The sequence below is a fragment of the Prinia subflava genome, chromosome 2 (genome assembly GCF_021018805.1).
Source record: "Prinia subflava isolate CZ2003 ecotype Zambia chromosome 2, Cam_Psub_1.2, whole genome shotgun sequence".
In the NCBI taxonomy this organism is placed as follows: Eukaryota; Metazoa; Chordata; class Aves; order Passeriformes; family Cisticolidae; genus Prinia; species Prinia subflava.
The window spans coordinates 87108348-87122475 of record NC_086248.1 but is presented as its reverse complement, the minus strand read 5'-3'; the positions used below and the strand labels follow the sequence as shown (position 1 = coordinate 87122475).

At 47.1% G+C, this 14128-nt stretch overlaps 1 protein-coding gene across 3 annotated transcripts in view; it reads right to left on the bottom strand.

Moving 5' to 3' along the window:
- MDGA1 (MAM domain containing glycosylphosphatidylinositol anchor 1) overlaps nucleotides 1-14128 on the bottom strand; it is a 152694-nt gene that overhangs the window by 95810 nt on the left and 42756 nt on the right. For all 3 annotated transcript variants that reach the window (XM_063390872.1, XM_063390870.1, XM_063390871.1), the window contains 2 exons: nucleotides 5235-5374; nucleotides 2337-2511 (listed from right to left, as the gene is read on the bottom strand). In XM_063390872.1, coding sequence (XP_063246942.1) covers nucleotides 2337-2511; nucleotides 5235-5374 — 315 coding nt within the window. The remainder of the gene's footprint in view (nucleotides 1-2336; nucleotides 2512-5234; nucleotides 5375-14128) is intronic.

Sequence of the window (14128 nt, the reverse complement as noted above, 5' to 3'; positions counted from 1 at the left end):
GTCTAGGCCTCGTGAGAAAAGCTAAAATAAGGCCTACAACAATGTGTATGTCCTTGATGTACAAGTAATGCCACTGATGTCAGTGAGCTGCTCATATGATAAATTTGGCCCAAGGCTGTTCATGGAGATGATCACATGGGATGTTTCATGCACAATAAAAGCATGTAAATACTCATTCTTTTCTTTTCTTTACTTTCCCTCTCTCCCATATGGAAATACTCAGAACAGAAGCTGCCTCTCTGCCACTATCTAGCCAACACTTTAAAGCCTCACTGATGCCCACTTGGGGCAGAGGAATATCATGCTACATGGGTTAGTGTTTCCAGCGTAATATCCTCTTGACACCAACGATGCTCTCTGTGCAACCTCACTGTCGAACACTACAAGTATGACTGAGGACTAGCAGCAGCAGTCAAGGACACCAAGGTACACATGAGGGGGATTACTTACCTCTAGATACAAAATGGGATGCAGGAAAAGAAGTTGTGTTTTTTTTTTTCAAATTCTGGTTCATTCAGCTGAAGGTTGCCTAGGTGAGCGTTCAACAAAAACTGTGGCTTTTCCCATGTGTTCCCTTGTACCTACTGCAAATACTAGCAGAAAATAGTCTCTCCTCCCCAGAAACCAAGTGAGCAGAACAGAGGAGCAGTACCAAGTCCATCTGCAGAGTAGATGTTAGTATGAGAAAGCCCTTGGCCACCCCATTAGCCCCACAGTTCTACAGGTCAGAGCTGCATGAGGGACCACGGGACACTACATCACTCTAGCTCCAGCCTGCACCACAGGAGCACCCTCAGGGCATGAAGAGATTCATGGTAAAGTCCTGCTCCTAGAGATCTGGCAAGATGCCCCTCTGAACCTTGAGAAAACCAAGCATCTCTTGCAATGGAGAGTTATCATACGCTTCCACCACATGAAGGAGAAGAAACAGAGGCAGAGAAGCCAAGCAGATCTAGGGTGGGTGCCAGAACTTCTCTAAACAAAGTGATGCAGTGCCAATGAAAAAACACTCATCCTATCCAGTGGCTGTTGAAGCAATCCATTTCCACAGCCTAGATAGGATAGTGCCCACACTACACTACTCCCAAAAAGGGTAGGGCAAGGAAGGAACAGATGGGAGCTACTCCCAGCAATATAGTACAACAGTGGATCGTGAACCTGCCAAAAGCTAAAGGACCAAACGGGATCATGAACCTGCCAAAAGCCAAATGTGTCCAAGTCTGTGTTGCATTATGTGAGAGTCACATCACAGTTGGGCTGGACAGCAGGACTAAAAGGAAGCAGTCAGGCAGCAGTTGTTGTTAGCAAAAAGGTCTGCCCAGATTCCAGGCATATACTGACTGGGGTTTTGAAATTTGGAGGTTGTTCCACTGACAGACGAGCACAGTGCCCTTCAGAAGGAAGGGCCTTCTTGCTAGGAGGAATGTAGAATGCTCACAACAGGTTCAGGAATAGATTCAGCTCCTTTATCGTACTTCACAACTTTTTCCCATCAACCTCTCGCCTTCTCACATAGTATGAGTGAGAAGAGGGATTTGGTGTTAGTTGGGCTGGAGAAAATTGGAATAGTGGATAGTCAAGGACAATGTCATAGCAATCTCCAAGACAGCAAAACATGTTGCCTAGACATCTTGGATTTCTCCCATATGGGCCTTATGGAGTAAGTTTAATTTCCCCCATTTTGACCACAGCAGCCCAAGAATAAACATTAAGCCCAAGAAAAAAACGTTCAGAGAAACCCTCAAAACTTGAAGCCCAAGGTGGAAAACCACCAGCAGCATCTCCAGAACTCAAGAAGGATGGGTACCAGCTGGAGAAATGTTGAGTCACCTTCACATTATGGGCATTATGACAAACCAGGGCAATGTTGAGTCACCTTCACATTCACCTTATCACAGCTCAGCTTCCTCAGATGAATTCCAGAGTTTTCAGCTCTGTTTCCAGCACACTACAGAAGCAGCGTGCTGGAAACATGCAACTTCAAGAAACTTCAAGAAATATTGCTTGCCCCAAGCTCTGTCAGCTTCAAGAGGAAGACAAAGCAAGCAGAAGCCACACCCAGTGCTACATCCCAGACAAGTGCTAGGGAACCCAGTCAGAGACAGACATCGCAACACCTAGGTAAGAATGACTCACAAGGACAGCAGAGCTGGATTTTGCAGGGATGGATCTGATCTCCCAGGCAAAAAAGACACTGGGGAGACCACGCCAGTCCCTCTGCTCCTGAATCAGGTGCACGTGGTCCTAGGGCAGTGCAGCTCCCTGCTGGCCCCGCAGCGAGGCAGAGACATGCAGTAGAACTGTGGGAAGGTCTGGGTTGCCGCTAAACGACTTACACTGCACATCTACTCGAATGGACTTGATGGCAGGGACCCCAACCCCATTTTCTGCTTTACAGTAATAGCGGCCCCCCTGCAGCCTTTGGATCTTCTCAATCCGAAGGGTCTCGTTAAGCACTGACGTCTCTTGGAATTTGTCCGACGCGCTGCCAGCAGTTTTGGTCCATCTCACCTGCATGAGAAGAACATGAGAAATGAAATCAGGGACACAAAACAGAGATCCCAAGATTCAGCAGAGCTCCCTTTGTTGCTCTTCCCGCTCCTTCCCAGCTACTTCCATAAAGAGGTCCTGCAGCACCACCAGACTTACCAAAGCTCAACTCAGCATGTCTCAGTAGCCCAGCCACTGGTTCTGGTCCATTGCCAATCCCCACATCCGAGAGTCCAGGACAACCCCTCAATTCACCCAGACACACACTGCATGTTTGCCACTCCTGCTCTGATCCTGCAAACCCAGCGGCTTGCTCAGTTTTATGCCACTATCTGCACAGCACAGGACCTTCAGCCTTCAGTCTTGAGACCCCATGTGGCTGGTAGGCCATGACACTACAGCAGACATCAGCTCACTGCTACAGAGCTTTTACTGCAGTCCACACTCATCTTCTTCTGGACAGCAAGGCTATTTCTGCTTTTCGCTCTTCCATGAGTGAGAAAATGCAGTTGCTATCTGACTCTTGCCCCTTTCCCACTGGGAACCCCTGTGTATTTTATTTTTGTAAGTCATCCTTTCACAGTACACAAGCTTTTCCACTGTTTTTAAAGATACAGGAAAAAAAAAAGAAAAAAATCTCTTCAGATTTCAAGCCACCTTTTCATTTCTTTGTTCTTATGTTACATGTCTTAAGATCCTGGCTTTCAGGGCCGACAGAGCTGCATGATATTTCATGGTGAATGGTGGCAAGAGAACAGTAATCCCAAACACTGAAGGTTTTCTCTTTTGTCTGCAATGAGGTACAGCCCTCGCAGTGGCAGTACAAGCTTCCTCCTTGTTTTTTACACTCCACACAATGAAAGAGAGAGAGCTTTTCTCAACCCATTGATTTTCTGTATCTGCAACCTCCCTTCTAAAGGCTGCTGACCGCTGGCCTGCTACTCTGGGACAGTTTAGACTCTGGAACTGAGATCCAGCAAGATCAGCCAGCAGAAAGAAGGGAGACTTTCATTCAGCACTGGCCGTAGATAACATGGACCAAATACCTTGGCCACTCTGCCAGACTTTGCCTAAAGCTCACTGCCATCACCTGTTTGGTGCTGATGCTCTAGAAGGAGCAGGAGTGTGTACATCCCATCTCAGAGCACCAGGCTGAGCAGATTTTTGGAGCTATTGACCATGCATTTATTCAGCTTTTGTAGGCTTATGAAATTGTCTGAGGGCCCCAAGACTCTTGAAGTCTCCTGTTTTGAAGGACACTTTAGCTAGCTCTTTAATCTTTTCAATCACAATCTCATTTTAGTATTTTGGCCACATTTTCATGCTTTAATGACTGGCTGATAGAAAGGGAAAGAGAAGATTAAACAAGGGTTAGGATAAGAGCTTAGCCAGGGAAGAAATCAATCCATTAGGAGGGAGGGCAGAAATAGGATGCATGCCACATTTTACACGTGCAGGTTCCAGTCTCCCTGGTCCTGCCTGGTTCTAGGCTCTGGTGTCCCCTGTGCAGGTCTGAGCAATGACAAGCCAGAGTGTTGCCCACTAGCATGCTGTCTGCAACAGGCTCTGCTCCAGAAATCTCTCTAGCTACTGAGGCTCAAATCCCTACAACCTACCAGGACCTTTCCATGCATTCAACAACCTTTGGTAGGGCCACTGCTACCAAATTCCACATTTCTGATGCACACAGGTATCATTTGCCCATCACTGTCACAAGCCTAGGCTGGTTGTTTTTGCTGACTTGGCTCAGGTAATTTTCTTTTTATTGTTTCCAGGATATTCTTTTGGTGGAAAAACCACTTCAAATCCTCGCCTCATCGCCAAGTAGCTTCTCACAAGCAAGCCCACAGAGGCACTGACTGGCGTAAGAAGATGAATGGCTTCTTGACACAAATACCTTTGGCAGGACTGAGGAACAGGGCCAAGGCACATATCACACGTGGCTCTCCTGAGTGGATTCTGGCACATCCAGCCTCACAGTGAGCACCAGCTGCCGCTCCTACCACGCTCTGTCCCAGAGCTGGCAGAGACACGCCCTAGGCCAGCACCTCTGTGGACACATCCACACTGACACTGAACCGCCCAGCTTGAGCATCTGCAGGGTGCTGAGGTGGCTGCATGGGCCTGAGGCTGTGAAAACCTCTGGGCACCCCAGGTAAGGACTGCAACCATTAGCCAAGCTCAGCTTTGTACCTCCCCACTGGACTGCATCTCTGACCACAGCATGGACGTGTCCAGTGCTGCACGTCTGACTCTGCCTCTGCTTGGTGGCCACAAAGCAATGAACAGCAGGCTCTGCGTGGGGCTCAGCACCCTGCACGACCAACAACTTCCCAAACTCCCCCAAGCAGCATCTCCTTGGCTGTACATCCAGAGAAGCTGGTCTGTGAAGGACCAACTCCTAGGGCAAGCACATACAGGAAGTGTCTTCTAGGATGTTCCTGCTTTGTAGTAAGAGGGTTGAAAATTTGAGATTTCAGTTTGGACTGTAGGACTTCACATACTGAAGACAAGTAGAAGATATTTGTAAGCTTCTGCAAAGCTTTGTGGAGTGTTTTCCATGACAGCAAGCTTAAATGCTTCATAGCTTAACAAGCTAAGTGTTTGCAGAATGGGGCATCCCTATCCAAGTCCAACACATAGGAGAAAGCTGGGCACCCCACTGCCCAGAATTCTCCTCTGTGTGGAGACTACAAACAAGTGCCATGGGGGAGCATGGGTGACGGGCAAGACTGAAGGCTTACCTGTGGCCGGGGGTGTCCTGTGACCAGACACTGCAGGACCAGCGTGTCCCCCTCCCGAATTGTGTAAACGCGTTCACTGATGTTGTCTTCCTTCACCACGCATGCTTGCCCAGCATGGATGATTTGGGCCTGAGCAGGAGCTGTGGAAAGGAAAGAAGAGGCAAAGATGGAAATGAGCAGTATCCCATCTCCTTATGCCCACTGCCCAGGGTGGCGTCTCCCACCTCTTAAGCCACAGAGCAAACGAGCCAGGCAGTTCTTGGAATGAGTCACAGAGGCTTTAGAAGACATATTATCAAGCAATTTTCCCCATTTCCTGAGTGATTGATATCAACTACTATTTTAAAACGTTTGCTTCTGTTGGGATGAGCAACTCTAGACACTGAAAAGCAAAATATGGAGCCTTTTTGGCGTGGACCCTCCTGCATGGATTGAGGACTAAAAATTTCCTGCTGTCATCTCTCCCAGAAAGGAGTATGTGCAAGCAGCTGTACATGGATCTGGTCAAATCACAACTGCTCTATGCCTGTCTAAAATAAGCCTGATTACTATGATTTACCTTGCAGGGGGCTGGGATAACTACTGAGCAGAGTCACAAAGGGCCCTGAAGCTATGTACAGCTATTAGCACACATCCCAAGAACAGGCATAGCACACACTGCAGGGAAAACAAGTCTTTCCCATATTAAATAGCAGCCTGTCTCAGCCTTGAGCCAGGGGAAACAGCCTCTGCAGGACCAGAGAACCCCACAATCTGTAGGGATTTCTCCACCTACAGCTGCTAATGGAGACAAATTACTCCCAGTCCAGCCAGGAAAATGGGTGAAGACCAGTGCAGTGGAAAAGTACATAGACAGAAAGTTTCCAAAACAAAGTTATAAAATGCCACGACCTCAAACAGCACCTATATCCCACAACAGCCCTGAAGAAAAGCAGGAAGAGACAAGCTCTAGTAGAACAGGATTTTATAAAGAAAAGCGCCTCAGCTGTGAAATTCTGTGCAAACAGCCTTTGGCTTCCTACTCCAAAGCGTTTGTGTGATCAGAGAAGCGGCTGAGATGCATTGAAGGTGACTGCGCAGCCCAGCCACACACCTGCACTTGTTTGAGGGGGAAACTCCAGCTGTACTTCAAGATACAGAGAACCCCCAACATGTCTATGAGTTGGTGTCTTGCTGACAGTCCCCTGGGATACTTACCCAGCTTGCTAGAACACCTTCAGGTGACTCTGGAGTCGCAGCTCTAGCTCCCATTAGTGGAATATAACAGAAATGAACAAACCACAGAGGAGATGATCAAAGGGTTTAAAGCAGTGAGCCTTAGAGAGCCTTCCTAAGCAAGAATAAATTTTGCACAATCTGTTAAAGCTGAACCAAGCACCCACTTTTTCCTGAAGGTTAGTTGAGCTTCAAAGACTGCCTTTTTAAAAATTATTTGCATTCCCTTGGCATGACCAAAATGCTCTAGACCAAATCACCTGGGCAAGAGAAGTGGTTTTTGCTGGTTTAATCCACCAGCAGTACAGGCAGCAGGACAGGCTGGGCTCAGGCAGTGGAGAAAATCTGCCTTTGGGATCAGCCTTTATAAACTGGTGTCACCACAATGCACTGACCAAGCAGCAGGGACACAAGGGCTAGTGGGAAACTGCCCTTGCTGCTGAGGTTTTACAGCCTTCCATGGCCACCCAACATCCTGGCAGCAGCACTGCACATACAGCAAGCTAATCTCTCATTTTCCATCTCTTCTGTCTTTCCAGCATGGTGGCACTCTGTTAAAATCATTATTACTCTCCAAACTGTTGACAAACAGAAGCAACGTGTGTATTTGAATAACATGATGGCCCAACCATGGACAAATCCCTCAGCCTCTACCGTCTTCCCCTTCTGCAGGCCTGCCAAGATGCCTGCCATTGTTCAGGCATCATGGAATGCCAAAGCTGACTGTTAAGGCTTCACTGATACAAAAAAGCAGAGGAGTGACCGTCCCTTGCCTGGATGGCAGAGTCTTGACAAACCCAAGCGAAAGCACAAACCTGCATATGAGCTTACACATCTGTGTGTTTGTACACACATACATGTGTGGACATACACGCAGATACGTAAATATGTTAATTAAAATAGTGATTTATCAGGAAAAGACATCGTGAATGCTTGTCAAGCCAGCAGTCACAGTAGAGGAACTCAGACGCCTACATAACCTTTGCTAATACACCTTAATCCAAGTGACAGCCTCCTGTGCTGTTTCAGCCCTCAGATGAGTTTTCTGCAGATCTGCCATAACACCTTTAGCCTCACTGTACAGCAGAGCACTGCTTACAGGGCTGTGATGCTGATCAATCTCTGCTGATTAAAAGAGAGACTCTGTCCCTTCCCATCCTATGCCATATTCCCCTAATTCCCCAAACTGAGCTGCCTGCATTTCAGCAGAGCCCTGGCTCCTTGAAGCAGCAAAGCTCTGGTAACCTCTCTTCAGAGCCTCTGGGCTGCATTTGGTGCCTCTACTCTCCCTTTGCAAACATGATCTTGCTGTAAAAACTAATTTCCATGCAGAATCAGAATATTTATCTGCAGCTCTAGCTCCCAGTTAAATGTTGCTCTGAAGTTGCTCTGCTGTACCCCATGTGGTATACAAAGTAAGCATTGCAACTCCCACTCTTCCCTTTGTCTATTACACTTCCATTACTTCACCTGTGCTGTGTAACCTTTCTCTACCACTTGTCCAGAGGCAATTCCACGTGGGGAACTTCCCCAGCAAAAGCATTAGGTAGAGTGGTAAAGGATTAGAAGGCTTTTGTGCAACTGTTCTGGTGCCAAAATACCTCGGTATTTTGCTGGCAAATCCCTGAGATTGAGAGAAACATTATTTAAACTAATCCTTATAAGGCACTAGACTACAACAAAATGACAGCCCTGGGGATAAGCCCTGGGTGGTAATTTTGTCCTCTTCTCCCAGATTCTCCCTGGATACACTGAGCTGTAATGGAGCTTACAAGCATGGGTCTACACATCTGGCTTTGTCTGCAGGTGTCTGAACTTTGTGTCACCATCGCCAGCAGCTTTCAGCGAAATCACTGGAAAGGGACATCACTCCAGGGGAACCCTCCACTGCTGAAGCTGTAACAGCTCTCTGGCAATAACTGCACCAGGTCCTCAGCAGAATGACAACCATTTTTTCATGTCTTAAACCCCATTTGAACCCAGATCTCTCAAAGGGGAACTCAGAAAGCTTGGGGTCATCTTGGACAGAAAAGCACTCAGGTAGATGGCACAGGAGCCTGAGACACAGTCACTGGTTTGGTTATGACTTGACATTAGTAGGTGGGTGTTGCCCGGAACGCAATAATCAACCACACAGAGGCAGAAGTCTTCAGTGAAAGCTGCTCCCCACCGAGAAAAAGAGGGCCAGCCTGTTTATTTCTTTCTACTTATAATTTTGTGGGTCTGAAAGCACATTGGATTTTGGGGTTACTACCCCTTCACCCCACTGGCTATGCCAGCTGTCAACCAACATTGTTTTCAGGCTGGAAATATGTAAGCAAAGGACAGTGAACAAAAACAAGAAAGGTTGTTTATGTTCCAAAGCGTGAGAAAGTGAAAGACTGAACCTTAATATCGCAACAGTAGCTACAGAACTGACTCCATCTTACAAATAAGTAGAAGGCTTTAAAAAATCTCAGAAAAACCAGAGCAACAGGTGGAGGCTGAGCAATGAATGAACCCAGCTCTTTGGGGACTGCATTAAGCCACAAGATGAGTCTTGGGAAGGTCTCTGTTTCAAGCTCAGCCTGCAACAGCACACAGAGGCTGGGAAAGTCACCTCACGCTGTATTACAGATGGGCAGGGAGACTGCGAGGATTAATTGCACTTTTAATGTGATTGAACAGAAAGAATACATTATTGTTTCACATCATCCCACGTCTCCTGGAGGATTTCAGCATGCAGACAGCTTCCACACTGCCAGCACAACAGGACAGCAGGACCATGCCTGTCAGAATTACAGTTTCACAGAAGGCCCTTAGGAAGGAACAGAAAGGCTTGCAGATGAAGGAGTCATGAGATGAAACAGCCATTCTCAGCAGTGCTCCACACAGAACAACTCCTGAACAGAGACAGCCTCTCCTTCTGGGGCAGAATCCCTCTCCTCAGGCCAGCCAGCCCCAAAGCAGAGGTCCAAGGAAGACCTCTGATGGCCTCTATGGCGGATGAAGGGACACCTTGTTCCCAGTAATTTTGAGGGACAGAGGTATCACCACTTTTATTCCACTTTCAGGTAAGAGATCAACTTAGGGAAGGCTCTCAATACAAAGTCCTCCAGAGAAACCAGGCCAGTCACATATGGACTGTCAGATGCTTTAGATGGGAAAAAAGATCAGACTATGAACATGCAGCATTAGGCCCTTGCTCAGAAAATGGCTGGCCTGTAACGCATTTGGCCTCTGCATCAAGATTTCCTACTATGCTTTCACTTGATATATTTACACATTAAAACAAAAGGAAATTGAAGCGGATAAAATAACTTTATTCCCAGTGCAGTGCACAGTACAATGTTATTATTACCATAACCTGGAAAGTTTATGAGACTGTTGGTGCTTAGAGGTTGCTAATACCATGAAAATGTAGAAAAGGAGAGAGAAATGGTCTTTTGGAGAGGACTGAGTCATCTGTATTTGGTTCACAGGTCTAGCTATTCATCTTCTTGAACCTCAGATCTCATCAGTAAAGTGACAACAATGAGAGCTCCTGCATAGAGAGGATGGTGAGTGACAGATACTGCAAATACTGCACTGACACTCCCTTGGCCACTGTCAGCACCCACAGGGGCAGCTGCTCCCCAGTTTTGCAGCGCAGCACCTACCGCGCTTCTCTGCTTCCTTCTCAGCACTCTAACAGCAGCCATCACTGTCTGACTGTCCCACCACTGCCCCTGCCATCTGCATGTCCTGCTGACTGCCACCAGGATGAAGAACGTCTGTCTCCAAAGCTGCTGAACACACAGGGGCACTGAATCCACCCACCCTGCTTCCATCCTCCTCCATGGTGGGGAGAGAGGGAAGCTGCACCAAGAGCTTTCCTCTACCTCAGCCTGAATCTACCACCCCGCTTTGCAAGGCAAGCAATGACCTTCCATGCATCTGCTGCTGACATAATCCAGACTCTTCTACACATAACTTAGCCAAAGAAGCCAAGGTCCTTCCCATTGCTGTTCACAGGCTCCCTGGACTCACACTGCTTGGTTACACTAAAGGAGGTGGGCATCAGCTGCTAATCTACAGCTTAAACCTCTTAAGAACCTGCCTGCCTCCTCTCCTCACCTTTCCCATCCTGATCAAGGTGCATGTAACAGCTGTATCTTGAAGGGAGATCCCAGAAACAGGAAAACACACAGTATTTATTGACCACGGTGGGGTTGAACAAGCGTTTCGCTAAGGAAACCCACATGTGGCGTTTCTTGCTGAAGAGACACTGTCAGCAGCTGCCCTGCAGCACTGTTAGTTACAGAGCACGCAGGGCAGAACGCCCCAGGGGTAGCTCAGCCTCCAGCCACTGCTGGAGGCAGTGTTTTATCCCCTCTGTTCATGCAAGGCACAGACCTGCCCGGAGAGCAGGGGCACACAAACACGGAGACCTGTGGGGAAGAGGTCACATCCCTCAGCAGAGCACAAAGGAAAGGCAGCACACGTGTAAAGGGAAGGGACGTGCCAGCAACACTTGGCAGCAGCAGGGATGGTCTGGTACAATGGGAAGGGTCTGCAGGGGCAGCACCCTGACGGCTGAACAAATCACCCTGCTCTGGGAGGGCACAGAAACTGCCTTGATGGGGGCTCCAGCACTGCTCAGCCCGTCTCACCCACTGCTCCACCAGGGATGAAGAGCACAGGCTCTGCTGAAACTTTAGACAAAACAAATTAACCAGGCCAGATCCAACCCACAATGCAGGTCGCTATATCGATGGGCCATTTGAAAAGGAGAATTCACTCCAGCTTGAGGACAATTATGGAAATAATAATACACAATCAGTGTCCATTAACACTGTCAGCAGGGCTGTGGATCAATATTGTATTAATGGCTGAGGAAAAACCAGCCATTCCCATCAGTCAGCAGTTCAGACCAGCACAAGAGCAGAGGGAGAGGAGGTGGCAGTGGGTGGGTGTAATCGAGCTCAGGCGCTGGATGTCTGTGTGCAGCCTGCCCAGGGGAGCCCATTTTCCAGACCAAGTGCCATCACCATTTTCCAAAGACATTCCCTGGCTGCTTGCTCAGGGGCCTCCTTCTCCTCACCTCAGCCCCTCACAGCCTCTCTGCCCAGTGAAATGGCAAAGGGAGCCTGGTCCCTGCAGCGAACTTTCCCCATGGGAGGTGCTTGGTACAGTTCTGTCTGATTAAACTCCAACTTTTAACAAAAGGCCAGGCTGCTCCCCCAGCACAGAAAGAGGCAATGCAGAAGGCCCAGGGATAACTGAGGATCAAGGCATATCCATAGCCCTGGCTCTCTTCACACTCCTTGGACTTCTGTCTCACCCAAGCTCCTCCTGTTGATTCTCCCAACATCATGTGCTGCCTGGGCAGCTCTGTGCTACCACAGTACTCAACCAAAAGACATCAGGAAGCCTTTCCTGCCTGCTGACACTAAGGGTTCCACCCCAAACAAGGCAGAGCTCCACTCAGGCTCACTTGGTCTCACGCCCCAGTATTTTCACTGCAGCCCAAACCACATATGCAAAATAAAATAAAATAAAATAAAATAAAATAAAATAAAATAAAATAAAATAAAATAAAATAAAATAAAATAAAATAAAATAAAATAAAATAAAATAAAATAAAATAAAATAAAATAAAATAAAATAAAATAAAATATAAAATATAAAATAAAATAAATCTGCCGACTGTACCCCTGGCCTAAATTTGCTGCGGAAACACATCATATTTCCGTAGCAAAATGTCTGACTCCTTTGGTGTTTGCACACTGATCACGATTAAAAAACAAACATCAATTCACCCACAAATAAACCACATCCACTCATGAGATCTGCAAAGAACCAGGTCTAACCCCACACAACACTTCACAGCTACTCTTGAGCAAGAAGAAAAAAAATTTTCAATGAGAAGTGCATAGAGAAATGACAAGTGTGGAAAGTAATCACAGAGCATGAAACTTGGCTACTCGAAATAGCATGGGATTTTTTTTCACTTGGAAGAGACCAAGACTATGTCTTTACATCTCTGCCTGATTGCATCTCCAGAAACAGAGTTTCTTTTTCTAAAGCTCAGCCAGATGATTTCCACAGCCTTAAAATAACTTTTTGCTTAATCAATGTCATTTCCTTGAAGCATCTCTATCATTTTGTTTATTTTAGAAAAATGCCAGCAACAAGATCATGTGAGATGTCATGAATAGCAGGTACACCCCCCAGCGACTGCAACACCTGCTCCTGAGACCATTGTTCAACTTTAAACCAAAGCAGGATTATGTGCTTTAGTAAAGTATCAGTCACCAGATCATGACTGATCACCTCAATCCCCAACTCCACTGCCTGCAGCAGCTCACTAGCTTTCCTAGATGTTTCCAAAATATTCTTACATAGGCCCACCTAACTGCAGAGTGCTAAGCAGAAGAGCAGAATTGATCAGCAACTTTGTTTGATAAGAATCAAGTGACAGAGCATTATGGTGGTATAAACTCTACATTACTGCCTAATTCATATGCCTGAGTGGAATTTCTACAGACAACTCAATGCCAGCAAGATGAAGTAGCTTGTCTTCAGATCTTTGGGAGCTCTGGATACAGTGGCAGACAGAGCCTGTACCTCAGCAACACTGTCCTGGAAGATTCCAGCTTTGGTTGGGAAATGAAAAATTCATGCCTGTCTCATAATGGCCCTAAAAGAGACTTTATCATCTCTCCCAACCCACTTCCAGCTGTGCCAGCTACAGAGTTTGACCTGTATCTCTAAATATTGGTGCAAAACTCCAGTGAGCCACCGAGCCTCACTTGGGTGAGTGATGCTACCAAGCTGATTGCTCAAAATATTGCACATTTCTTCTCTGGCTGCCACTTAAATCTCCTGAGCATTATAGGGGAAAACACAAATCAGGCAAGTAGCATGGGGGAGAAATCATCTAACCTAGAAGATATAGACCACTAGCAGAATGATTTGTTTGTCAGCTTGTAAAATACCCAAAAATGGAACAGTCCAGTCAGAGAAAAAAGGGCTACAAAGAGAGGAACTCAGCTGGACATGGGCAGCACAGACACTTGTTTATCTGACCCCTGTGCTGCAGGAACAGGTGAGTACTGCAGGACAGGCGAGCACCTACTCCTTGGTAGGTTTGATCATTTGTCTCCTTTATAAACTCCCACCAGGTCTCCACTCCCCTGAGCCAATCTCCAGCTGCTCCACACACTCACCACCCTCTGAAGGGCAATGAACAGCTACAGGCATCCAGAAATACTGCAGACCCTCTGGCCTTTGGTTTCAGCTTCCACTGCGCCCATCCCCAGGGGCCTCCGAGTAGCCAGCTCACCAGAGAGCCAAGGCTAGCTCAGATGGAGATGCAACTCACACTTCTCCTTTTTTGCCTCTCTGTCACAGCATGCAGGAGCCACTGAAGCTGCGTATCCCCACTCAGACAGGAAAAATGCCTTTCACAGCCATGCTGCAGCTTGCCAGCACTGGTAAGCAAAGTCCAACAGATGATGTGTCCTCACCATCTGCTGCTAATAACGTGTGCAGGCAAACAGGCTTTGTTTGAATGGTCCCAAGGGCTTTACCCTCTCTCCCCTGAATTCAAGATTAGCTCATTTCTGAAACACCACTGGCACTGCTTCTTCTGCTTTTTCTCCCTTTTTATACTTTGAACACCTTTGGTACAACAGTGACTCTTCAACAAAGAGGTC